This window comes from Pyxicephalus adspersus, chromosome 2, assembly GCF_032062135.1.
Source record: "Pyxicephalus adspersus chromosome 2, UCB_Pads_2.0, whole genome shotgun sequence".
Taxonomy (NCBI): Eukaryota; Metazoa; Chordata; class Amphibia; order Anura; family Pyxicephalidae; genus Pyxicephalus; species Pyxicephalus adspersus.
Window position 1 is genome coordinate 5,654,458 of NC_092859.1, and position 11,761 is coordinate 5,666,218.

The 11,761-nt window shown below is 41.5% G+C and overlaps 2 protein-coding genes across 2 annotated transcripts; both read right to left on the reverse strand.

The window, feature by feature from the left end:
- Nucleotides 1–1,673: 1,673 nt before the first annotated feature.
- Nucleotides 1,674–2,603, reverse strand: LOC140322266 (olfactory receptor 10A3-like). The gene has a single exon (XM_072398850.1). The coding sequence runs from the start codon at nucleotides 2,601–2,603 to the stop codon at nucleotides 1,674–1,676; it is 930 nt and encodes a 309-aa protein (XP_072254951.1).
- Nucleotides 2,604–3,226: 623 nt separating this feature from the next.
- On the reverse strand, nucleotides 3,227–11,731 carry LOC140322267 (zona pellucida sperm-binding protein 3-like). Its single transcript, XM_072398851.1, has 6 exons — nucleotides 11,282–11,731; nucleotides 8,222–8,267; nucleotides 4,114–4,312; nucleotides 3,917–4,037; nucleotides 3,569–3,660; nucleotides 3,227–3,364 (listed from the first exon to the last, which is right to left on the reverse strand). Exons 1-6 carry the CDS (start codon nucleotides 11,729–11,731, stop codon nucleotides 3,277–3,279), a joined length of 996 nt encoding a protein of 331 aa, XP_072254952.1. The 3' UTR covers nucleotides 3,227–3,276.
- Nucleotides 11,732–11,761: the final 30 nt, after the last annotated feature.

Consider the following 11,761-nt stretch of genomic DNA (forward strand, 5'->3'; position numbering starts at 1 on the left):
AATTTCTATTCAAAAAATATCAAAGGAGAGAAAAAAAAATAGAAAATAAAAAACACAATATTAAAAAGCAAAGGACATCTTGTAATAACACTTTTTTGTTACCTGAACAAACAGTGACAAATTTTATGGAAGCTCCTGTACGAGGAAGGTGAACCAAGGAGGCAATTTGAAGCTTCTTGCTCAGATTTTACATGCAAGAATGTTATAAAATGGCAAGGAATAGCTTAGAGATCGGGGCTGTAGATAGGTGCAGAGTGGGTTCATCCTTTCATTTTTGGCAGTTTATATTCATGAAATAAGCAACAGAAAATTCAACATGGACTCAATTAGATGTATTGTGTTGTCCAACAGGTTCTCATTAGTGTAGATTGTGGGGGTCTCCCCAGGTACCAGAGGCACCTGTGCTGCTAAATCCCAACCAATACCACATTATTCAAGATATGAACAGATTGCCTAGTTTATCTCGCTTTTAATAAAATAGTTGTCAATAGTGGATTTTATAACCATAAAATAGTTGGTAACCACTTTGGGTGGGTAGATTTGGAGCACCATCCAACTAGTAAGTGGCAGTCCAAGCTCTTTAATTGCCCAGTTTCTTTACAAAAAAGGTTTACAGAACTCAACAGCTGAAGATGGAATTTATATAGACAAACAATTCTCTATTGTATGGAACGTTTCATTTAATAGAGAGCCTACAATACTTGCTATATATATATATATATATATATATACACACACACACACACACAGAGTATGTACAGACATATTTTCTTTTATTGTTTCAAGTGGGCCAGGATTTGCTCCCCATTCTCTTTGCTGGAGAAGGGTTGAGTCACCAGGAAGTTAGTATCTATTCCAAAAATGGTTAATTGTATCACTAAAAAAACAAAATAGCCCACAACTCTCTGCACACCAACCAATAGTAAAAATAGAACTTGGTTCTCCAGTCTGGCCAGTCAACAACTGTCCCGTCTCTGGGCAATTAGGAAATTGTTGGTTTAGATCTAAAAAAAAATCCAGATTAGTTTCTATTGTTGGACAATTGTTGGTCAAAGCAGACCGAGTATTGCTTGATGGTGCCGCCTAACCTATCCCAGTATAGGCTTTTTTAATTAAAATCATCATCATTGGATTGGGTTGCTTCTACTATCTGTAAGTTAAGGTAAACAGGGAAATTCAAATCATTAGTTTTAGTTGCTGAAAGGCGGGTATGTTCTGACGAGTTGTGGGGCAGAAGAAATCCAATGGCCTGTACAGAGCCCTCACCTCATCCCCAATAAACACCCTTGGGATGAATTAAATTGTCAATTGCAGTGTAAGTACGTACATTTCACATGGTGGAACCAGTCAAGGGAAAATCAGCAACAGAAGCCAATTGAAATCATGTTGATAGATGGGGAAAGCAATATCACAAAGAAATGACCTCATTGATGAGCTGCTTTTCCTTTCACTATAAAATCATAGAATTTGACTTGGGAAGAGACTTTTTAGTGAAAGGTTGCAAAAGTAAAAAATCTGCTTCGGTATACAATACACTCATAGGATGTTACTTGGGAAGAGACTTTCTAGTGAAAGTAAGGTTGCAAAAGAAACATTTCTCCTCTTAGTAAGGTAAGCGGCTCCCTATTATGTAGTTTATCTGGGTATTTAGGTGTTTTTCCTGGAGTTCAGGATTACAGATGAATCATTTTCTTGATGGCATCCCTAATTTCTTGGTTTCTCAAACTGTAGATTAAAGGATTGACCAATGGAGTCACCAGAATATACAACAAAGACAGAATCTTGTTCAGGTTAACAGAACCGATGTTCGATGGAAAGATAGGTGTGGATCCTATTGCTAAAGTTCCATAGTAAAGATTCACAATGGTCAGGTGAGAGCTACAAGTGGAAAAGGCCTTTTGCCTTCCAGTGGTGGACGGGATCTTCAGGATGGTACGAAGGATGGTAATGTAGGTGCCCATGATAAACATAAATGGACAAACAACAAAAGGGAAAGAAAGGACAGACGTGACCAGCTGAATAGTAGGGTTGTCCGAACATGAAAGTTCTACCACAGGGGAAATGTCACAAAAGAAATGATTGATAGTATTTGGACCACAGAATTCTAAATTACTTAATAAAACATAAAGGACAAAGGCTACCAATAAAGCTGTTGACCAACAAAAGGTGACTATTTGTAATTGGTGTCCAAGGGTCATGATACTGGCATAGTGTAGAGGTCTACATATGGCCAAATATCGATCGAAGGACATTGAAGCCAACAGTAAACACTGGGCCACCACTGGAACTGCAAGCAGATAGAACTGGAAAATACATCTGGCCACGGCTACCTTTCCACCACCCACCAGTATCAACCATAGCATGTTGGGTACAATGTTACTGGTGAAGACGATTTCCGATAGAGACAGCTGACTGATGAAGATGTACATGGGAGAGTGAAGACTCTGCATGAACACAACCAAGACAACAACAAGAACATTGCTGGTTAAAGCTGCGATGTGAATGATCAGAAAGACAGCGAAAAGCAGAATTTTGAAGTCTTGAAGGTCACCAAATCCCAGGAGCAGAAATTCTTTCACCAGTGTGTAGTTCTTGGTGGTCATTGTTTGGATGCCATATGAAAGTACCAGATGGAAAGCTAAAAAAAACAAATTAAAGTCAATTAACTTTTATATTTTTTAAAATATAATTTAGCTCAAATTTAAAAAAAAAAGTAAAAGTGATTTTCTGAAATTTTATTTGAAAATGAATATTGTCACCAGCAAGGGACATGGACTAGATTGAGACTGGATGGAGGTAGGAGAGAAACACATTTTTAATATTTTTGATAAACTGGGGAATTTGGGTGGGGGATGGTGTTCTATGGCCAGAGATGATTATAGATGGCCACAGCAGTGCTTTTTTTATGTGTGAGGTACCTATGCATGCATTAGTGTGTTGCAGCGCCATCCAATTTGAATCTATTGGGCAGCAAAAAAAAAAAAAAAAACAGCTTGTTTGATTACTTCTGAAGGAAGATCTGCAAGTATAAAAAGGTTTTTAGGAGTCTTAAAATATTTCAAAGTAGTTAGTTACAAAATTCTTAAGGGGAGAGGGGTATAAGAAGCGATGCTAAAAATATTTTTACTGGTGGCCTAGGTCACAAAGGAATAGGAGGGATGTCATTAAATCTTTTTTACTTCCATCGTGGAATTTTAGAAACCTTATTTTGCACCAATACTTACCTTTGGCAATTTCTCTCTTTCCAATTCCTCTAGGTCTACCAAGGACAGAACCCTAATTTCTGGACCTTGTAGTAGGAACATTACAGTTCTGTGTGTTACAACATTGACAGATGCTACTGGAGCCTTCTGCTGGATACCAACTAAGACAAAACAATAAAAAAAGTTAGTAGCAACATTAAATTTGAAAGATGTTACTATAAAGAACAGGTCCACTTGGCCATCATGGAACAAACTCCCCCAGCCCATTTTCAAGTTAGTTAGGACACTACTAGCTGTTGATCAGTAACAAACCCAGACCATTACCATGTTAAAGTATACAATCAACCAAAGCTTGCCAGCCTCACCTGTTGGTGGTCTTGCTGTAGGAACAGGCCTTATTCATGGAATCAGGGGTCTGGGTGGCAGGAGCAACTCTCAGACTACATGTGATGTAAATCTAGTAGGAATAAAAAAGGCAATTTACTGACTAATGACATTTTCTTGCCATGCCACTGAACTTAACAGTTGTCCAAAAGTACACGTGTAACCTTACTATGGAGGTCTCAGCAATAGACATACTCATGTCTAAAAGGCTGGTTGCCTGGCGTTATTTGCCTACCACTTTCCTCCAACATGGGTTCCTTTTGAGAATGTATTTTAAAGCTTTTACACCTTCATAGTTTAAGTAATACAGGAACTAAAAGAACCCTCACCAAGGACACATCCAGATTTAGGAAACGAAAAGCATCAACTGTGAATCGCAATGTGTCCACAGAAACCCTTGGGGATATGAAGGCTGAGGAGGCGTCATCCTGCATTCCATCCACCAGACACCTAAGGAAGGTAACTAAATTAGTCAAAAGGCAGAGACATTTTAAAGCATATACCCTCATTTGCCAACAGACCATACCCATTGGCTGTTATAATCTCGTATCGAGGAGTCGAACTGGAGTCAGGTGACAAGGTTGCCACACAGCTGTCAACAAACAGGATCAGATCCATATGGTTTTGGGAAAAGACTGATGCCTCAATGTAAAGGATGTCCCCCAGCTTAAAGATGTTGGAAGTGCTTGGACCACTCCAGTCACCTGCAGACAAGATAAAGTGACCTGTTAATGATAGATTAGGATATCTCTTATTGCTACCCCATTCTAAAAGAGATCCAGATTTCCTATATCAGCTTTTGACTTTTATAACTTTCAGGTCTTTAGGGAACCCCTGCTATGACAACTATTCCCACAGCTTACAGTACATGAGCATGGTGGACAGTGAGAAAAATGTCCAGCATTGCTGGCCAATGGCAGGAAAATAACCCATGCAGATCATTGGTGTTCCCCAAAACTGACCAAAGAGGCACAAGTGGCCCATTGCTCAAGAAACCCCTAGCAACCTCTGCAGGAATCCTGTGTGTTCAAATCAGCTTTCTACATCAGAAACATGCAGGACATTTCTGATAGGGATGCCAAACAAACAATATAAAACTGGCTGCCATACTGTGACCAAGATACCACCCACCCTCAACTACCATGTCTTTAAGAGATAGGACTTGTTCCAGAAAAAAATCTCAGAGATATGATGTATGATTGTCATGGGATTCTTCCACTCCCATGTCCCCTAAAAAACACCCCTACAATGCAAGTCATTGTTACTCTTAAAAAGGTACTGCAGACGACAATACTAAGTTTATTTAGTTTCCTTCAATAGCTACCCTTTATATGACCCAAAGGCCAAGCATTACTATACAACTTTAGATATTGCATTTTGGTTTGAACCAGTTCCATTCCGTTCAATTTGTTTTTTTTTATTTTACTACTGAATCTGTCAAATAATATTCCAAAATGGTGAACTTAACATTTATTCTGAGCTTATGATCCTGCAACTCTGCATAGACACTGCACCTCTGTACCAACTAACACAAATTTATTCAGTTGATAACATTAGGTTAAAGTACTGAAGGCCAATGGCAAGAACAGTTTGTGAAAACCATTTCATAAGACCTACAAAAAATCCAAACAAATTGTAATTGTCAGAGAAAATTTTTTTATTTTATGCAGATTTACAGAATTTGTTCAAAAATTGTTTTCCAAATACAGCTCCCACCTCACTGTAGTTTGCCTTTACTTTGGAAGCTTGGGGTCTATATATATTTTTTCACCAAAGAGCAGTTCCTCCAACACAAACAAGTACCCGTCTTTGATATACATCTTGGTGACGCCATTTTTCAACCCTCTAATCTACAGCTTGAGGAACCAAGATATTAGAGGGGCAATTACAAAATATATTCATATTTTGGGTTCATGCTGTCCAGAATAGAGATTATACAAACTGTTTTCTTGAGCACACTCCCACATGAAGGCTTAGCCCATCTACAACTGATATTTTAGTTTGTGGAAGATATGGTGTTATGCCCCCTTACTGTTTATCTCAGGGGATCCTTTTGGTGAGACCACTGAGTTGAGTTTCAAGGCAAAACTTTGGTGCCCGTTATAGGAAGCCCCGTTGGATTTTTTTTCACATTTAGGGCTTTAAATGGAAGGAACATAACCAAATTTCTGAGATGGACAGTGGTTGGGAATTAAAGGAGGGATCTGCTTTTGGAATATCCCAGACATATAAATACCAAGGGTCTGAATCAGTCCAATGTGCCCTACCTGTAATAAAAAATGACTTTTTGACATCAAAAATACTGTTTTTTTGCTTTTAGTTTATATTTTTACAGCAGAGGTTCTGCGTGTTCTGTAGGACAAATGTCACAACTGTCCATGTATCTTGGTATTTATAGAGTGCATAGCTTTGTCTTAGCTCATCTTCTGTTTCTTCTGTCCAGCGCCAGTGCTCACCAGATGCCAGTCTCTCTACCCAGCTACACACTCTTTACCAATAGCAAGCCTCCGCTCATCCTCAGAAGGCTAGTTGAGTCATCCCAGCAAATGGCTGCCACAGGACTTCAGTGTGCAAAGGAAAGTGTCTGGATTGACACAGGACCAGGATCCCACAGATAATGCAATACTGGGGAGTCCAGCAGAGGCAAATCTAGAAAACAGAGCCAGAAGTCATGTACAGGTAATCCATCCACCAAACAAGGTATCCAAGAATTAAGACAAAGAGGAGTTGGGGTCCAAGACACAAGGTCAGTCCATGCAGCATACAATCAAAGAATCAGTAAACAGGCAGAGTCGGCAGCAGTGAATCCAACAAATAAACACAGCAGGTTGGTGAGCTTAAAGCGACAACAGACAACTGGTCACTGGTGAGCAGAAAGACTATAAAATCCTAGTAGCCTATGGCAGGTTAGGATAAAGCCGGGGACTAATCTGCTTCTAAAATCCCCCTCAGCTGAGCTCAGCCTCAGAGTATGTGCCAGGTGTAAGGAACTTACCTGTCCTGCGAGCCCACGGGATCCCAGCCGCAGAGGGAGACGCAGCTGCCCTGCTCACAGCGTGTCTCTCTCTGCAGACGGAGGGATCCGTCCTGGCCTAACTACTGTTCGGCCAGGTGGCATCCCTTGCATCTCTATAGGCGTGATTACAGAAAGTCCTGTTCTCAGCACTCCTTTGGATGTGCAAAGTAGGGCACGTCCCAGGTGTGCTGTGGGAAGAGGTGCGCGCGCTACCACGCGTGCCTCTTGTACCCCCTGAGGGGGTGGCACTCGGCTGCCTCGCCGTGGGGCGGGACATAGTTTGAATTCTCTGCGGCCAATCGGCCGCAGGGGATTCAGTTACCCTCCAATCAAATGGCGCCAGGTGGTGCAAGGTCATTGATCACTCTGGCCATTTAAGGAGAACCTGTCCTGAACACCATTGCTGGCGATAAGCCTCTGTGTACACAGTGTGCTTGGGTGTGTTCCTTGTGTTGGTTAATGTTTCTCCAATTTGTCAATTATATTAGCGACCTGGTCTGATACCTGACTCTTGCCTGAACTCTGCCTGTCCTGACCTCGGACAGTTTGTGACCTCTCTTGTCTGCTGCCTGCCCCAACCTCAGATTGTTCCTGACCTGCCTTTCCCTTACCCTCCTGTACTACGCTTATCGGACTTGACATCTGTAAATACCCCTGACTTGTTTTATGACTATAATAAAACTCGATAAAAGCAAAAGAGGGACAATTCCCCAAAAAGACAGTTGAAAGTAATGGAGAATGTAAACTGAAAGTAAATCCTCTGTTGTATCTTCCCAAGCCAGATTCAATATATTGTTTTCACATAGATATTGCCAGATATACCATTGGGAGTAACTTGCATGACACCACAATCTGGATTTGTGTTGGAAGGGATAACTGGTAATTCCTTGTTTTAGGAAAAGAGGATTCATCCCAGTATTCTGAATTTTTTTTTACATTTTGTCTGTTTACACGCAGCAATGAAAAGCTGATGGATGATTTACCTTTACCCATGCCACTCTCATGTGTTGCCATGAGAGTAATTGCTCCTTATTTGCTGATTTTTACAACACCCTACCATTAAGTCATGAAGTGAAGGATAGTCTCACTCATAGGAACCCAGACAGCAACTAAATCCATATAGAGGTTATTGACCTTCGCCACCCTATGTGCTACCAAAACCAAAAAAATTGGCTTGGGTTCTGATTTAAACGAAATCAAGCAAGTATACTAAGTACAAAGTTAAACATTTATATAGCAAGGTGGATTCACAATAATTACTCAGCTTCTCAAATAAATGTAGCAGTAAATAATATTGTTGTTCAATGGAGGTGGTGGGGTTATCAAGTTTTCTAGGCTATAAAATTATTTCCAGGAAGATTTCATTTTAAAGCACGATTGATATAAACCTTTCCAAATTGTACACATGTAATTTCAGGGTTCTCAAACCAAGCAGTTCCCAGCAGCGCATAAATGCCCTGCCACTGTAGAAGTAAAGAGAAGAAGTCCTGGTTTTAGCTTCAGATCATGACTTTGAACTTGCACATGGTTTAAGACTTGCTCCCTGGGCTCAAGTGGCAATGCTGGGTGCCTGAGTAGCCAATTACCAATCACCAGTGCTAGAGAGTGCATCACAAACCTTCCCATACTCTAAAGTAACAGTTATTTTCTTTTGCTTCTGGTGGCTGCACAGAGCCATGAGGACATGAAAAAGGTGGATATGTGTACCTGGTAGAATCACTTTTTGGGGTAAACACCATTTTGGAATTCCATCAGCTAGCTAGCAAGGTCATGGCTGCAAACTTGACTGTACTGCTGATATAACTGTACGTTTTTAGTCTAGAAGTGAAATTCATAGCTTCTGCTGGTTGCATCGATTTATAAGTGCAATTTTTCCAATATTGTCATGACAGATTCACTTTAAGGATTTTCTGTTACTCTGGTTGAGCTTCTGAACTTCTTCTGATCTTTTACTGTCCCTTGGTTTTTAGTGTTTGAGAAGAACCAGACTTTGGTCATAGAATTTCTCCTTCTGCCTGATGTTTTTTATGGCGTCCCCGGCATCCACTGTTTGGCTGTGCACCGTTGAAGGGGATTCTAGAGGCTGATCAGCTCCTGACTCTGTCCTGCATTGCCATTGGCTGCTGGGATTTTTTAGCCTCTTTGCTCCCAGTCACCAGTGGCTGTTGTAGCGTTAAGCTGGGTTTATTTGTTTTGGAGAGTTTCTAGGTTGATTTACTGTTGCTGACTTTGCCTGTTTCTGATCCTGCAAGTTTATGCTGCCTGGACCAACCTATTACCTGTAACCCGACTCTGTTTGTAGTTTGCCCCTGTGTACTTCGTTTGGTGGATGGATTATCTGTTATGATCTCTGGCTCTGAATTCTGGACTAGTCTATTGCAATCTTAGTACTCCTATCTGTGGGCTCCTGGTCTGCTGCCAGCCCATCTCCATCCTCTGCGCCCTCCCTGGGGCAACCGAGTGAGCAGGGGCTTACTAAAGGTGAAGACTGTGGTGTAGATTGGAGGTCTGGTGAATACTGGTGCTGACCAGGGCCTTACACATAGTTGTCCAGAGAAAGGCAAAAAAAATCTTCAAAAGGGGGAAAAAAAATCCTTCCTGATTCCCTGGATCAACAGTCACTGTTATCTTTACTTTAGGACTTTAATATCCAGTTATATTCTGTGCTTCTAGAAATCATCCAGCTTTTTCTCGAAGCAGTCTACTTCCTGAGGAAGCCTACTCTACATTTTCTCAGACCTTACAGTGAAAAATTTCTTCCTTATCCGGAAATTAAACTTCTTTTCCTCCAGACACAAAATGTGCCCCCTTGTTCTTTGTAATGATCTTACAGTGAATAATCAGGAAGAGAGTTCTCTATATGGACCGTTTATATATTTATACAGGGTCATCATATCCCCCCTTATACGTCTCTTCTCAAGGGAGAATAGATTCAGTTCAGCTAATCTCTCCATATAGCTGAGCTCCTCCATTCCTTTTATTAGTTAAGTTAATAATGGAGTTGTTCTTGTCACGTCTGGGGAGACACGGCCACTAGGGGGCGCTACGGCTTGCACAGAGGTGATGTGAGCTCTGAGAAGGGCCAAGGTGCAGAGTCTAAGCAGTAACCAGGTCTTCTCCAGAGCCTCTGATGGTGAGGATGTTGCGAAGCTGGAAACTGCCAGGTTGCGGTTCTTGGGCACACCAAGGTGGTCAAAAATAAACACAGTACCAAATCACAAACAAAAGAGTAGTCAAGGAAGGTCGGGGTTGAGGCAGACAGCAAGCAAGAGAAGTCAGGTCCCAAGCCAGGGGTTAAATATCAGGGATCCAAGAAATAGCAACCGGTGACACAGGGGCCACCTCAGACGCAGGAACACAGGTGACACTGGAAGCAACAGGAGGCACAGGTGATGCAGGGATATCCACAGACAGACAAGAACATTGGAACAGCATAGGGAAGTTGGCTGGGAACCAACAGACTGGACAACGAGGGGTTAACACAGGAGCTGGACACAAGAAATGCTGGAATAAGCAACAGGTGGACAGGAACTAGCTCAACAGAACTAGGGGCTTGGCACTAATGGAGACACGTTGCACGAACGCTGAGTGCTGTGTCTGAGCTAGCTAAATAGCCAGTGATGGTTAAGAGGCTTTTTTCTGATTAAACTGATAAAGCTTGCTAGTGTAGGCATGCCCAGAGCCAGGACTGCGCGCATGCGCAAGAGAGAGGTAAGTGTGACAGTTCTGATCACCTCAACCTTATTAATATGGCAAAAGAGGACATAATGGCCATGTCTTCTGCCATTATGACCAGTTCATATAAGGTCTTATTTACTTCCATGCAAGCAGAAGAAACACGGTCAACATTTTATTTAACTCATCTCCAATAAAATGTGTAGACATCAGCTATTTAAACCTTTTAATAATATGTAATCCAAACAACTTTGTAGTCTTCACACAATATAAATTGCTGAGCAAAAGAATAGATTTACTTATAACCCTTCTGAACTCGTGGTTCCTTAGGGTGTAGATTAGAGGGTTAATTAATGGGGTCATCAGGATGAATGGTAAAGAAAGAATTTTGTCTAGATTACCAGAACTTTTGCTTGTTGGGACAATATATTTGGATCCTATGCTTCCATAGTAGAGACTTACAATAGTCAGGTGGGAGCTACCTATCATTTTCAGAAGACCACCACATATAACCCCACTTCACTGAAGCCATAAATTACATGCTAACTGGATGTCTTTGGCTTGGAAACATTGTCAAAAGAGCCAGGAAATTAGCAATTGAACAAACTCAGCAGCCCACTGGATCCTGTACGTACAGAACATTGGGCAGGCTAACATTACTACAACATAGCCAGGACAAGCAAAATAAGCCAATACCATAACTAGACCTCTACTGAAAGGGAACCTATTACAGATTTTATAGGTAAATGCCCCATTTCTTCTGCAGGCCTACATTGATAAACTCAGCTCTGCACTTACTATAGGAGATTGTATGGATACACATGGAAAATATATTGCAGTTTTCCCATAACTTATAAATGGTTGCCACATTTTTCTCATTTTCAGCTGCTGCAATTAAGTAAAAAGTTTAACATGTTAAAAAGTTAAATTTAAGTTAATAAAAAGTAGCAGGAAAATATTTAGGTTTGCATACAAAAGAAAACACATCAGCTGATGGTTATACCTTTAGCGTGTTGCCACAGTCTTGGAGGCCAATCTGGAAGACAATAGGATCCGTCTCTGGGATGTTTGGCTTGCAAGCTTGGGGTCCCAGGCTAAGACCAGAAGGATTCACCAATTTTCCAATCCCATAGAAGTCTGCTGCAACACTGACCACCATGCTATCCTCTTCACACTGTAATCTGATAGGGGAGGACTGTGGCAGCTGTCTTTGCATCCCACTAGGTAATCCCCAATGTGTGGCACCTCTAGAAGCCCCAAATCCCCATACAGGCTCAGGAGCTGCCCATCTAGAAGACCCCCGGCCAGGTACAGCCCGCTGATAGTTCCTCCACCTATCAGCCTGGCGCATGCTTCTCATCAAAGCGATATCACCTGCATAGCCAAACCCGGGGCCACAAACCAGGGCCAGCAGTAACCACCATCTGCACCAGCTCCTCAATCCCAGACCCATCCTAACTGTAGGAGAAACAACACATGCAGG

Bases quoted from the DNA above. Each gene is read 5' to 3' on its own strand.
- LOC140322266 (XM_072398850.1), bottom strand. From the start codon at position 2,603: ATGACCACCAAGAACTACACACTGGTGAAAGAATTTCTGCTCCTGGGA.
- LOC140322267 (XM_072398851.1), bottom strand. From the start codon at position 11,731: ATGGGTCTGGGATTGAGGAGCTGGTGCAGATGGTGGTTACTGCTGGCC. The intron at 8,268-11,281 runs GTATAACCATCA...GGCTCTGTGCAG, and splicing joins ACTGTGGCAACACGCTAAAG to CCACCAGAAGCAAAAGAAAA. The intron at 4,038-4,113 runs GTATGGTCTGTT...TACCTTCCTTAG, and splicing joins GAGATTATAACAGCCAATGG to GTGTCTGGTGGATGGAATGC.